This window comes from Lipophrys pholis (assembly GCF_963383615.2).
Source record: "Lipophrys pholis genome assembly, chromosome: 10".
NCBI lineage: Eukaryota > Metazoa > Chordata > Actinopteri > Blenniiformes > Blenniidae > Lipophrys > Lipophrys pholis.
Window position 1 is genome coordinate 12,463,880 of NC_137640.1, and position 14,349 is coordinate 12,478,228.

The 14,349-nt window shown below is 42.3% G+C and overlaps 2 protein-coding genes across 3 annotated transcripts in view; one reads left to right on the forward strand and one right to left on the reverse strand.

Moving 5' to 3' along the window:
• glis1b (GLIS family zinc finger 1b) overlaps window positions 1–6,411 on the reverse strand; it is an 80,773-nt gene extending 74,362 nt beyond the window's left edge. Inside the window, exons 1-2 of the mRNA XM_080473213.1 lie at window positions 6,281–6,411; window positions 5,803–6,123 (exon numbers count right to left, since the gene is read on the reverse strand). Coding sequence (XP_080329339.1) covers window positions 5,803–6,094 — 292 coding nt within the window. The 5' untranslated portion in view covers window positions 6,095–6,123; window positions 6,281–6,411. The remainder of the gene's footprint in view (window positions 1–5,802; window positions 6,124–6,280) is intronic.
• A 3,951-nt stretch (window positions 6,412–10,362) lies between these two features.
• dio1 (iodothyronine deiodinase 1) lies at window positions 10,363–13,199 on the forward strand. 2 transcript variants are annotated; one of them, XR_013935704.1, is made up of 5 exons: window positions 10,414–10,799; window positions 10,890–11,033; window positions 11,496–11,695; window positions 12,123–12,730; window positions 12,853–13,199. XR_013935704.1 is itself a non-coding variant. In XM_080473240.1 (4 exons), the coding sequence occupies exons 1-4, from the start codon at window positions 10,463–10,465 to the stop codon at window positions 12,186–12,188; spliced, it is 747 nt and encodes a 248-aa protein (XP_080329366.1). In that variant the 5' UTR covers window positions 10,363–10,462; the 3' UTR covers window positions 12,189–13,199. The 2 variants fall into 2 exon arrangements, 1 of the variants encoding a protein (XP_080329366.1); XM_080473240.1 differs by having other exon boundaries at window positions 10,363–10,799; window positions 12,123–13,199.
• Window positions 13,200–14,349: the final 1,150 nt, after the last annotated feature.

The following is a 14,349-nucleotide window of genomic DNA, read 5'->3' on the forward strand; positions in this document are numbered from 1 at the left end:
GTCAGAGCGGAGCAGATTTTATCTTTGATGAAACACGGCGGCGTCGAGCCAAGAACAGCAAGTGGCACCGCCGAGATGTAAATCTAAAACCCACCCTCGAGCGAAGTCATACGCGGAGAAAAGTCTGCGAGCGGAGTCACTGCCGTCTGAAAATGCATGAGTAATACGGACTCTATAGACGTGTGGTCCGCTGTGGCATGTCTGTCCAGGCACACCGGCTCAGAGAGGAGCAGAGGAGTCTCTCTTATCTTTTCCACAGAGCGAAACGCTCCACGACCACTCGGTGTGAATCACAAGTCCTGGCAGGTTTTTTTCCTTTAATCAGCAAAAGTGAGCGAAACTTTTGCGAGTGCTTCTGAGCTAAAAATACATTTTTTATTATGACATATCTAAGCCAACTCTGCAGTTTTTTTCTTGATTGAGCTGAGGCCCAGAGTGCATTTCTTCTGGGTAGTCCAGAGAAATTTCGACACTTACTCAAACCAGAGAATATTTTTGCTGCATGACTGTTTAGATTCACTGGAACAAATAAGTCGTGATGCCTTTGGTTGGAATGAGAAACCATAGGCATACACTCAGATCAGATCAGAATAAAAACATCTGATCTCACGAAGACCAGAAAAGGATTGGTGGTGGAAGCAGGTTTGTGCAGATGTTCAGGAGACAGCCTCAGGTGGTGGTGCAGCAGGCGATATTCCTCACACTTGTGTGTGTGGATCCAACCTTGGTGAAGCTGATGCAACAGCTCTTCCTGTGCCACATCTCTTCTGTTTCCACACACGTCATGTTGCCTCAGCGGCCAAGTTTGATTGAGATGATTCAACCAAGCAGATGCCAGACCAGCGGCGTTCTCTCACTCTCCCTCTCAAGTCACTGTGACTCAGGAGGAGATATCCTTCCATTACCCAGCATTCCCTCCTCAACATTTCAGGCAGACGTTTACGGGAATACCGACAAACGAATCATCACCCGGCCTCGGCTTTATGAATCAATGGAACATGCTGCAAAACATTACACCCTTCCCAAGCAGCACCCTCACATTTGTCCATAGCTCACTGCTGAGCTCACCACGCAAAGATGTGGGGCTGAGGGCTCTTGAGCTCATGGGAATGTTCTGGCTGGTGAGAAAAAACCCATAAAAAGAATGCTACTATCACTGTACTACTTAGATACACATAAACAGGTCCGCATGTGTACTTACTTCCACTGATTTAGGAGCACAAATGCAGACGGAGTGGATGTCTGGCCGTCTTGGTGACACATGCCGTGTAAAGCACAGCTGGGCTGAAAAGCCTGGACCCAAAATATGTTCAGTGTAATCTTTTCACTGTCTAGTAAAATATATATACATACTGTATATATAAAAAAAATAAAAAAAGTCTTGGTCAACCTCAGCAACGAAACAAATAGAACCAGAAGTTCAAGAAAAGGTTAACTCTATTCAAGCAGCAAACGCTCCTGACAGCTGATTAGACTTCCCAACATCTGGGGGAGAAAGCTGCACACCACCATCACCGCTGCCTCCTGGCAGTGATGATGAGACCATAAATGATGAGTAAACCTTGAATAAATTGATATTCTAGAGTTCAAGCTGATTTTCTTTCTTCTTTTTTTTTTACAGAGAAGTGATCTACTTCTCAGAAGTGACAGGAATTCAACCAGGAAACAGAATAGTATTTGCTTTGGATTGAAAACGTACCAATTATATTGTTATAATTTAATGCTTTAGGAACAAAGCAACCTTCAGCCAACAGTCATTTTCTTCAGTGCGAGAATGAAAATGAGACAATTGGCTTTGCAAAGGGAGAAAAATTACATGCTTTCTGAAAAGTCAAATGTGGTTTGGGCGTAGATCTTACAGCTCAGGTCAGACACAAAATACAACATACATACAGGTATAACATAAAACACACACACACACACACGCACACACACACACACACACACACACACACACACACACACACAACACACACACACACACCACACACACACACACACACACACACACACACACACACACTCACACACACACACACACACACAGAAAACAAATATGGATAAATCAAATGTCAGGCTGTATTATACAGTTGACATATGTAATATTGATGTAACACCAATATATGCCTGCTCAATGTATTTTCGGTGCCATAAAAAAGTAAAAGTACAGTTTGGAGGCTGATAACTTCTACCTGACAGCCCATTTACAGAATCATCAGTGTGGATATGTTGGAGATTGTACGATCAAGAAGACAGTGACACCAAAGTGAAATTTGGATTTAAAGTTGTCTCCTGAGATACTCTTAATTAAATCTTGTTTTCTGTCCCCGATGCCTCATTTATAAGTTACAGATGATGAACTGAATGAACAGTGTGAAGAGCTGAACTGGGGCCTCGTGGTGGTGAGGTAGTCAGCGGTGGGACTCATAGCCAGAATGTTGTGAGTGTAAATATGGGGCCGGGGAGGTTTCCATGTTCTCCCTTGGCACGGATGAATATGTTTTCCCATAATCACATTTACATAAACGTTTCATGTCACGCAAATCTTAAGAATTTATTCATAGGAGAACGTCCACACAACAAGTAAAGAAGGAATCAGAATGGAAAGTGCATCCTGATAGATATGCAAAGTTATATTTGAAAAAGAAAAAATCTATATGTTCTTAAAGAACAAGCATTCATCTCATTTAGCTTTTCTACGGTTGTTCAGGTAAAATTGACTCCAACTCCCTACTCTAACCCCTTAAATAAATAAATAAATAAACTATTTAACTGTAACATTTGATTTCAAAAGCCTATTTTACCCAAAGATTTCAATGATTTTCCTTACAACCCTACTGGAACACGCACAACTAAAACTATTCACAGGCTACTGGGAAGCTGTCATTAGGCCTCTGACACTGCAGAGACTCCAGGCACTCCTGTAACGGTTGGTTGTTTCTCATAACAGTCATATTATCGCCCCGCACTCTTATGTCTACAAATCATGCCAGGGTAAATACAGGAAATTAAGTCACAATCAGGGAATTTAACATTGCTGCCAGTGCCACAGGAAAAAAAAAAGAAATGGGCACATGTATACATGTGTGGTTATGTCAGTGTGTGGCGTATATAGTTTATGTGGCTCGTTCAACAACTGTTTGTAGAGTGTCAGAAAACGATCCTGTGGGTTTGTGTGCTCATGCACTAGTGTACCGACTACATGTATAGAGAGAACGTGTATAGAGAGAACATGTATAGAGAGAACGGGTATAGAGAGAACGGGTATAGAGAGAACGTGTATAGAGAGAACGTGTATAGAGAGAACGGGTATAGAGAGAACGGGTATAGAGAGAACGTGCATGTCATCACCGTGTGGCAGTAGAACGGGCCCCAGGGCAAGAGGAGACAGAAATCGGTCAGAGCGTTGTGAAAAGTTCTGACAATGAGCGAATGTTAAAGTCTATTGCTCATCTTCCAACAGGCTGAATCAACACACAGACCTCTGCAGTTTATCTCAGAGAGTCACTTGAGTACACTCACTCCTCTAACTCAAACAGTTCCCCCTCTAATAAGCTCACAGACTCAGCAGCATCGCTCCGGCCAGGAGAAACTTTAGTCAGGTATCAAATGATGCTAGAGTACACACTTCATTCAAACTTGATACAACTAAAGGAGGTCAAGTGTTTTCCTTTGCAAACTAAATATTTTTATTGCTGGCGGGCACTAATATTTATAGCACAGGAGACTCGCAGTGTTTGGATGATCAGCCCCTCCTGAAGAGCGCTGAGCGTGTTTCAAGACTAAAGCACCAGGCGTGACACAAGTCGCTGTGATTTGTGGATTGATGGATTTGATGTAAAGGAAAATTTTTTATTAAAATCCCCCCTATGAATTCATGCGAGAAGCAGCCTTTAAAATGCAAAGCAATATCAACTTGAATGTAAATAAAAACTGTTTCATAAACACATTTACAGTGTCGCTTTGCAGTTTGCGACTTAGAAAAGTAGCGAAGGGGTGCTGGAAGCAGAGGTGCTGGAAGCAGAGGTGCTGGAAGCAGACGTCTCAGAAGCGTCGGAACACCAAAGTATCACATGAAACATTGCCGCCCACCTTTGAATCACTTTTATCACTGCATAATCATTTTTGCAATCGCATGTTAAGAGCGTCGGAAAGCTCCTGACTGCGGTGTGTTCCTCCTCCTATATCTTCTTACTTCCACCAGGATAAATTTTAACAGCCTATGTTTATGCAGAGATTCCTTTCAGTATAAATCTGAAGTAATGGTTGAGAATGCGGCTTAAACTCCAGCTCTGTCCCCAAATGGGAGTGTGTAATACGAGCAGCCTGAAATGAGGCATGATACAAAAGACTGATGAGTACTGAGATCACTTTCATACTCCATTCTCACCAAAGGAGACCATAAAACAACATAGAGATACAGCAAATATTCATGAAGTGCTGCGGAATGAAAGTACGCGTTAGGATGTGTTCCTGGGAGAAACAATGAAATATGATGTGCGAACCAATTTCCTCTAAAGCCTGAAACATGTTTTGAAGTGGAGCTCAACATGCTGAAGGAGACACACTGCAGAATAGTTGATAACTACTTAAATTCATAAAACCTATGAACAAATCAATGAATCACAATTTGATTGCTTCGCAGACCCAGAACAACAGAAGCGTATGTTCATTTGCTCCTTCCAATGTTAATCTATACGGCGTAATCCACAAACACGTAACACATCTTGCATTCCCACAACTTACGGGAAGCGAGTTCAAAAGCGTTGCAGAGACAATGAGTCGATTCATTCTGGTTGGGGATGCTGGGGATGGAGGGCTGAGGGCACAACTGTGCTCCAAGAGAACTCATAAATGCTGAGACACATTCAGCAGACATATGGTTTGTGTTTGGAAAGAAGAAACAGTAATCAAATCCGTTGATCCTCTTCTTGCTGCAAGGATGATTGCTAATATAAAAGTCTGTTCAGTCTAATCATAATTTAGGAGGGGGCTGTAATTACCTCCACCCTCTCACAACAACACACTGTCTAAACAGGATGGAGCAGACTGCCACAGAGACGCAAAGCCTAGTTTCCACTGTGGATGCTATACATCTGTGTGACGGGGCTTATTTCGTCTATGTAATTGTTTTAACAATTTCACTTTCCCTGATGAGTCCGTGTCGCTCACTTTTAGTGGAATGAAAAAATGTTTCAGAATTATTCTGAACTATTTAAATATATACAAAACTATTTCTGAAGCAAATATCTTCAGAAATGTTCTGAATTATTATTATTATTTTTTATATTGTTTTAAACTTTTCAAACTTGACATTGCCACCACTGAAATAATCACTGCTTGTGCTATGAATTACTAGAACACAGAGGAAATGCACATTTGTTTGGCAGCTGCTTCACAGACTGTGTATTACTCCAAATTCCTTCAGTGCGCAACAGAGACAACGCTCTGATTCTGGGGTTATTTATGAAATGGCCAATGATCCAAGTGAGCTCTGATTTTCATTAACGGGCGTCATTTATAACTGCAAACGGGGATTTTAACACAGAGCGGTTGGCCAAAAGAGGTTATTGGAGCTGCATAAATTGATAATTAGGTTGTTTTAATCAAGCTTAAATACCCTGAAACTGTTAATTGGCAGAATGGACATAGCTGCCAATTAACTTCACTGTTTGTTTGTTTTTTTTTAAAGAAAGAAGAAGAAAAAAAACCAAGCATGACAATATTTACTTTCACCATGCATGTCCAAAAACAATGACCGTCCTTTCACCTCTTCAGTGTTGGTGAGATGTGGGAGCCTACCTTGCACCGGGGGAACAGAGAAGCACAGCCGCGGACTTCTCCCCGACAGATGCGCTTTTTCCTCGCACAGTCGCTTGGGGCTTGCGCAGTTCATGTGAGTTAGGGCGTCGTGGGAGCTGCGGCATGTCTGAGATCCGAATCCTGCGCTCCCGACGCGGCGCGCACAGATGTCCGCCTTCCCGCCGTACACGGACAGTGTCAGGCCGGGGAAGTCAGCGAAAGCTGGCGTCTGACAGTGGCTCACCATCCCGAATAGCGCCGAGGAGTTCTGCATTGATGACTGCTTTCCCATGCAAGTTTGCGGGCCGCTGCTCACATTACCTGCGCGCATGGAAAATCAAAATCAAAAAAAAAAAAAAAAAAACCACTGTAAACACAGCAAACAAGGACGTGTGGTCCTTCTTGTCCCACTACACGTGTTTAGGAGACAGCTCGTGCGCAAACATGCATTCAAAGGAACTTGGGTGATCAAACGTACCATGTCCATCTGGCTTCCAGGGAGCAGAGGAAGCTCAGCTGTGCACATCGTCACGTTTGTCAAACCGGAGAGGAAAACATTTGCAAGCCTGATCGATAGCATCCTCTCAGTGGGCATCACACTTCAGCATCACATGCCCCCCTCTCTCTCTCTCTCTCTCTCTCTCTCTCTCTCTTTCTCTCTCTCTCTCGCTCCCTACTTTTCCCAGATTGACACCCAGGAGCTCCAACTGGTCTTCAGGATGCAGGAGCACCAATAAAAATTGGGTCCGTGTTTCTGTGGGAAGTTAACATCTGGATCCAGATACGCAGCGCGCTTAAGTAGTCAACTGCGCCATCAGTAATAACGCATCCGGTGTCACGCACCATGTAATATGATACTGATCATCAGATCCTATTGTAAAATACATTATCCATGATGTGGGAGAGCACCACACATCGATCCATTCTTTTAAATGTATATTAATGATTAGAATCTTGTGAAATTATATTTCTTGTGGAAAAAAAGAAAAATGGCGTGATTTAAGATGAGGATGAGCACAAAACACTCCATGACAGTTATACACAAATATCTTACAGCCTGTTATTGATTTAAGTATTTCCTTTCATGTGAAACTCGTCTCCATATGAAACATGTTGCTTTTAATGCGCATCCATCTCAGACGGCTGAATGAAAACGTGAACGGAACCGTTTTAATATTGCATATGATATGTTATTGTGTCCCGTTTTATACTTTCGGCATTCACATTATAATGCCTCAAATAAATGGGCGGGGAGGGACTGATGCCGATGCTCATAAATCACAAAGATACTTAACTAACTGGAATATTTACGGGACTCGACGAAGGAAATTAGCTGGTGATCTTTCAAAAAGTAATTGTTAAGCTTCATCTTAATTCCAGGGCCACATAATACTTTCTTTCCATGATCTCTCATTCTGAAATTCTATTCTGCAGCGCCATCTGGTGGCTGTTTGGTGGAGGGGAAACCAAGAGAACCAGGTGGCCAAAGAAGCAGCTGCTGCGCACGTTGTTCTTGTTTTGCAGAAACATCTTAATAAGAGCAAACATGTCGCGCATTGTAAAAGCCATAAAAGAGGGCGGGTAAGGACGAGTTATAGTGCTGGACAACTGAAGTAGGTATCGGTTTTACAAATGGAAATAATAAGCAACAGGAATGACTGGATTTCGTGATGCCTTCACGTGATGTAGGAACTTATATATTCCATACATATGACCCAATTTACAATAAATAGATAGATAGATAGATAGATAGATAGATAGATAGATAGATAGATAGATAGATAGATAGATAGATAGATAGATAGATAGGTGTGTCCTTTGTTCAATGTAGCAGAGTTTATCTTAAAATGTTAAGTAACATGAAAATGATTTTAGAAACACAGAGAAAGAACAAAAGCCCAGAAACGTAAGAAGTACTGGTTTAAGAAACAGCAGGAGGAGCATTTTGTTTTGACTAGTGGGATGGGTCAGTAATGTGACTTAAAGAAAAGTTCAAACATTTTTTTAAGGGTGTTGTGGTCCCAGGAATAAATAGGCAGAATTTATTGAATGTGCGAGGACCCTAAAATCATCTGACCAAATTCAGAAAAATGTTCTTCAAAGTGACACTGTGATAAAAGTTTGGTTAAAGAGCTGAACTATGGTGCATTCCATCGTCAAACGCTTCGGGCAATTTGGAGAAATGTGTGCAAGCAAAGGACGAAGCTGAAGGTCAACAATCTTGTGATCTTCAGGACCTCAGGCTTCACAGCGTTAAGAACAAACGTGGTTCTGTGCTGAATCCAGGAACACTTCCAGCAATAATGGTCCCTGCACATTATTTTACCAAGAAATTCCAGATTAATGTCGATGAGACTCGAGGAATAGTTAATTCACTCCACAACCTACAACAAGACTGCCGGGAAGACAGGAACAAAGGGAAACTGGCACAGCTGTAAATCATATTTCTGTCTGGGCCACTCAAGGACATTCACAGAGCTGTCCTGAAGCCACTCCTCTCATATCTTGGATGCGTGCTTCAGGTCATTGTCCTCCTGAGAGATGAACCGTCGCCATAATCTGAGGTCAAGAGCGCTCTGGAGCAGGTTTTTCATCCAGGGTGTCTCTGTACATGTGCTGCCTTCATCGTTCCCTCTTTCCTGACTCGTCTCCCAGTTCCCGCCGCTGAAAAACATCCGCAAACCAAACCTGTAAACTTTGGCTAGGAAGGAGCTACAATCAGGCCAATCTACCATACATCCATCTTCTAATTATGGACTGAGGAAAAAAAGCCAGAGTTCAAGGAGAAAACCCACTCCTGCACAAGGAGAACATGGAAACTCTACCAAAGGAAAACAAACCTGACAGAAATCGATCTACAACATGTTTGCTGTGAGGTCCACCGTCCACCGGGCCACCACTACGTCATTGTGTGGCCCAGGTAAAATTTATAAAGTCATTTTTCAGCTCGACTTTGGAAATCATGAACATTGAATTTAGATCAATCATCACATTATTTCAGTGAAATAAATGGCAAGATATGTGAAACTAATTGAGGTCATTTTAAAGATGTTGAGGAGTTGTCTCACATTAAGAAGGAGTGTCTGGAGTTTAAAAAATCCAGTTTGACCAGGTGGAATTGTGGAAGGACAAGCGCGGGATACACCCTGAACACCAGACACCAGTCACATCTATCACAGGGCAAACACAGAGAGCTGGATGACCACATGCACTCATATGAACACCGAGGGGCAAGTTAGGGTCAATAATTAACCTCACATGTATGTTTTTGGAATGTGGGAGGAAACCAGAGTACCCTGAGGGTGTGCACACACACACACACACACACACACACACACACACACACACACACACACACACACACACACACACACACACACACACACACACACACACACACACACACACACACACCTGGGCAGAGCATGCAAACTCTACACAGAAAGACCTGGCTGGTCTTTGAACCCAGACCTCCTTGCTGTGAGGCGAGGGTGCTCACCACTGCAGCACGGTGAGGCCTCTGTCTTTCTTGTCTTATTAAAATAACAAACGTTCATCCAGTAAACCAAATATGAATAATCACTCAAATTAACAAGAATGATGAAATTGACCAAACACAACCTTCTTTTTCCGATTTTCAATACCAGTGCTGGTTTCTTGATTTCCAAAACAATTGAATCTGTTGTCTGTCTAACTATTCCAGACCTCCGTATTTTTCTATCTCCTAAATGTTGACATGTGTAGGCCGCTGTTTTAGGGGGTTTCTGAATTTTGGCCAAAACTCGCCATATTTTTCAAAATAGCCCACTTCCTTTTGGGTTTTCCGATCTGTACCCCTGGACGTTTTTGTGCGTCTCGGAGTGTAACATATGTGTACCGAATTTCGTAGCTCGTCTAGGTGAAACGTGAGACCTGGGCTTAATCTTCTAAATTTTGTAGGTGGCTTGCTGTTGAGCCAAGTCACACGAGTATTCCCTCCAAAATATAGAATGGTTTGCCAGGTCTGACGAGTTTGCAAAGTTTCACCTCTTTTCATGTACATTTAGGCCCTCAAAAACGCTTGTCTTTGTGACAGAAGTTTCACATCCCTCTGAGGAATTGCTATTCTATTCTATATTCTATTATTCTATTGCTAATAACAGAGAGGCCCTGTAAAGTCTTCCTTGCCTGGTGAAAACTGTGGTGAGTCCGAATTTCTCAACTTTTTGTCTCTGGCAAGTGAAAATTACACTTTGTTCGAAATCATTGCAATATATTAGGGGCAAAGTCTGTAGAGATAATGTTTTATATAGCCTTTTCCTACTCTAGGCAATAGTTTAATCACGACCCATAAACAGTAAACATCTGCATGACCACAAAAAAAAAAAAAATCAAGGAAACACTTGAGGGAAATATTTGCTTTGCTGAAGCTTAATGATCACTTAAGTTTACGTTTTACAGGAATACTAAACGTTAGGTGTGGTTACTGGTTGAACATGTATGGTGGGGGGGAAAAACCCGTCCTTAATTGTCAAGCCGAGGGCGACAGGGTGACGGAGTGTGGAAAGTCCGAGCGTCCGTGAACGCCTCGGTTAAAGTGGAGCGGGTGGGAGGGAGCAGACTTTCAGCACACAGCGAGACGCTGAGACCAGAGCGACTCCTCCAGAGGCCACACGCAAACATGCTCCTGCAAAAGCTGATGCTCTATGCATCGGGCGTGTCCATGTTTTTCTTTGTGGTGGGACTCAGTGTCAGCCTGAGGATTTTGCATGTCTTCTCACCAAGCCTCGCCAAGAAACAGATCTTGAAAATGGGTGAAACGTTCATTATGACCCAGAATCCCAAGTTTAAGTACGAGGACTGGGGTCTCACCTTCTTGTCCTTCACTTTCATCAAAACCGCCCTGTTTCAAGTGTGGCTGACCCTCAGGGATGAGGCTTTCGAGGGAGAAAAGGCTCCAGACACACCTGTGGTCACCATGGAGGGAGAGAAAACAAGCATCTGGAAGTATCTGCATGGTGAGGTCGTTTCTTCTTTCGCCGTGGATTCTTGGCTGCGTGTTTAAGTGCTGAGTTGTTTTGTTTTGTTGTGCTGTGTCCTATCTACAGATAACAGACCGCTGGTGCTGAGTTTCGGGAGCTGCACCTGACCCCCGTTTATGTACAAACTTGATGAGATGAAGCAACTCGTCAGGGACTTCGGCGATGTGGCTGACTTTCTGGTGGTCTACATCACCGAGGCTCATTCAACAGGTGAGTGAAATCAGCAGGTATTGTTGTCAGGAGGGGGTCAAAACAAGAAAGCAAGCAAACTTTATTGAGCTGGTGGATGCCCCCCCCCCCCCTTTTTTTTTTTTTTTTTTAAATCCTGCTTTACCAACAAATATACTGCACAATCAAAGAGGAATAGCACTTTTAACCTAAATAAAAGACTCACAGGGGAAAGTTGAAGTTTGTTTTTTCATCACTAACATTTACTTTATGGACTCTGTAGACACACAAGTCATGCTTGAAAAATGTACACTTTTTGTTTAGATTGCTCTCCTCTGTGGGGAACTTTAAAAAAAAAAACAAAAAAAAAAACCCCTGCAGTTTAATGCTCAATGATGCTGCACATTTAAAACCACAAAAGTCATAGTCTGCAGTGTTGGTACAATTTACATGTTCACACCACCAGAGATTAAGACGTGGATCCTATTGAACTTTTGTTTTTAGACGGCTGGGCCTTCACCAACAACATTGACATCAAGGACCACAGGAACCTGGAGGAAAGACTGTCTGCAGCACAGATTCTGGTCCAGAAGGAGCCCCTCTGCCCCGTGGTGGTGGACGCAATGAGTGACATCACCTGTATTAAATATGGTGCGATGCCAGAGAGGCTCTACATACTGCAGGCGGGAAAGATCGTCTTTAAGGTGAGATCCGTGCAACACTGAAGGCAGCACAAAATCTTGAAGTACTTATTGTACATCTATTTTTTTTTTTTTTTTAATGACAATTTTATAGGGCATTAAAAGAGGGGGAAAAATTTTTTTTTTATAGTCACTGCTTTTTCTCATGCAACTGTGTGGTTTGAAGCAACACAAGCAATATGGGTGTGAGCGTCCCTGCACTATCTCAGCTCACGCCATTGCGTGAGGATGGAAAAAGCAAACACAACAGAAGAATTCCTGGAATGCAGCCAGAATCAAGTCGCGCCAGAAATGTAGATTACGTGACTACAGCATGTGCATGAAACGTTGAGGCCGTCTCGCCCCTGAATCGAATTTAAGTGGTGTCTTAACAAAAAAACAAAGGTATGTACCATATTGTCATTTATTAAGTTTTAATTTTTCCTTCCAGGGAGAACTGGGTCCCTGGGGCTACAAACCAGAAGCGGTGCGGTCCTTTCTGCAGAAGATGAAATAAGGTTGTTTTATATGACGGAAGGGTTGCTTTCCATTGCCGGACTGAGGCTTCTCGACTAAAAACCGAGCTTTGTTCGACAAAATCCTATGCTGTCTTTTCTATCAAGCTCAAAACAAAATTAGTGCTACTTCTGCTTGTAGTTCTAGGACCACGATTTGGCATCAACCACACAGGAAAAAAATATTGTAACTCGTTGAAACTCGCACCAACGCTGCCTTCAGTCTGGCCTGTTAACGTCAGCCTCTGAGTGTGAACTCGCCTCTCACCGTTTCTTAGTGAAGGCTGCAGATCAAACCCTTGGCCTCTGCAGCCAGATGAAGTGAAACGCAAAGAGAGAAAGTTCACTCAGGGTTTATGTTGTATGGACAGAGTGTACAGAATGTTGTTTACGTGTCCATGATATATAAATAAATTCAAGCTGCCTTAATTCTTGATCTTAAACTTGCCTAAGATTGAAGTCATTGGGAATACTCATTTTCTACTTGCTATTGAGCATACCGTAAATGTAATATTGTGTACTGCCTTAAATCGTAGAGATATTTGTTGACGAATACTCCAAAGTACATCGAAGCAGGATGGCTTTTTACATGACGATCACTGTGCAAACCTTGAAACGCTGTGGTTTGATGACTTAAAGGTAGGCAGCTTCCGATGGATACTGGAGTATTTATTCTCTGGCATACTCATTGCATTAGAATTTATTAAATAACGTCTGCATCGGACACAATTGTCATTAATGGAGATTTGCTTCGGGATGTTTACATTGTTCAATGAGCTGGATAGAGACTAGTATCAGATTCGGAGTTTAGACATGACTTACAGATTTGTTTTGCTGTCGATGTTCCCAAGTGACCAATGTTTTCCATGTTGGGAATGAGGTAAGCTGTTTGAATGATATGGAAAACTCCAGAGCTGAATGTAAACGAGATGAAGTAGAACTGCACATAGGCAACTGTTGTATACAATTTTGTTGTTGCGTTGTCACGTCTCTTGCCAATTAAAATATGACTATTGCCTGGCCACAAAGGCTTTCATTATTTCCTGGTGCTTCTTTACAGAATACAGTTTCGGGGCGTCGATGATGACGTACATGGCTGTCTTCCACCACATGAGACTCAGGCTGTTGTTTGCTGTCTTGTCTGGAATTGATAAATGTGCTGTGCGATTACATAAGTTCAGCAAATCATCTGCGAACACATATATATATACACAAGTGAATTGTGGAAAGCCTCGTTCAGGCCCTGATGTGAGTTAATGCCTAACCCGTCTTATCTCGACATATCAACCCATTTTTGGCATCGGGCGTATCTGTAATGTTGCATAACAATTTAATCAAATGTGAGTTTTTGCAGTTTATCAAGGTTGTGTTTATTTACTGGAAGTAAATGTGGTGAATCAGCCCATGGATATCTTGAATTATTAAGGAAAATAGAAAATGCTGCTGTAAGAAGCCTTAATTTTCCCCAACGCAGTCAGTTGTTCAATCGTTTGCATTGAGTTGATTCTCATTTTGCCACAACTCATTTGTCAATAACATTTGAAATATCAAACATTTAGCTTTCATTTTGTTATATAAACATTAGGTAGGAAGTACAAAAGTGCCTTTGGTAATAAATTCTATACATATCAGACATGTCAAGGTCTGCATTAACTAAATTATCTCTTTACAACACAAAATAATCACGGGACAGATGGTAAACAAACCAAAAAAAAATGTTCAAAGTATGATTCAGATAAGACTACACAATCAGTTTTACATTTGCACTACATGGTTGTGGTAGCAAACAGGGCACTTTTGTATTACGACAGGTTGTGTAACATTAGCTGTTTGGCTCTGTAGAGCTGGCTCCTGCCAAGCCACTTCCCGTGGAGAGCCGCCAGTAGCTGCTTAGCTGTTTCCTATTGTTAAACAGGAACCAGAACACATTCGGTGCTTCCCAACTCTGGACTTTAGTGAAGATTCACATTGGAGTCTTAAAGTGGAGCCAAACTCTGGTGTATCACATGTTTAGGCGCTTCAAGGGAATATAAATATATGAAGGCCACCAAGAGCCTGCGAAGCCTGGGAGTCCACTGGAGGCCAGCAGGGGGCAGTGTCAAGTCGTATTTGTTTTGGTGAACTTTGGGTAGGAAATGCCTTTTGAATTCAATAGGTGCTACA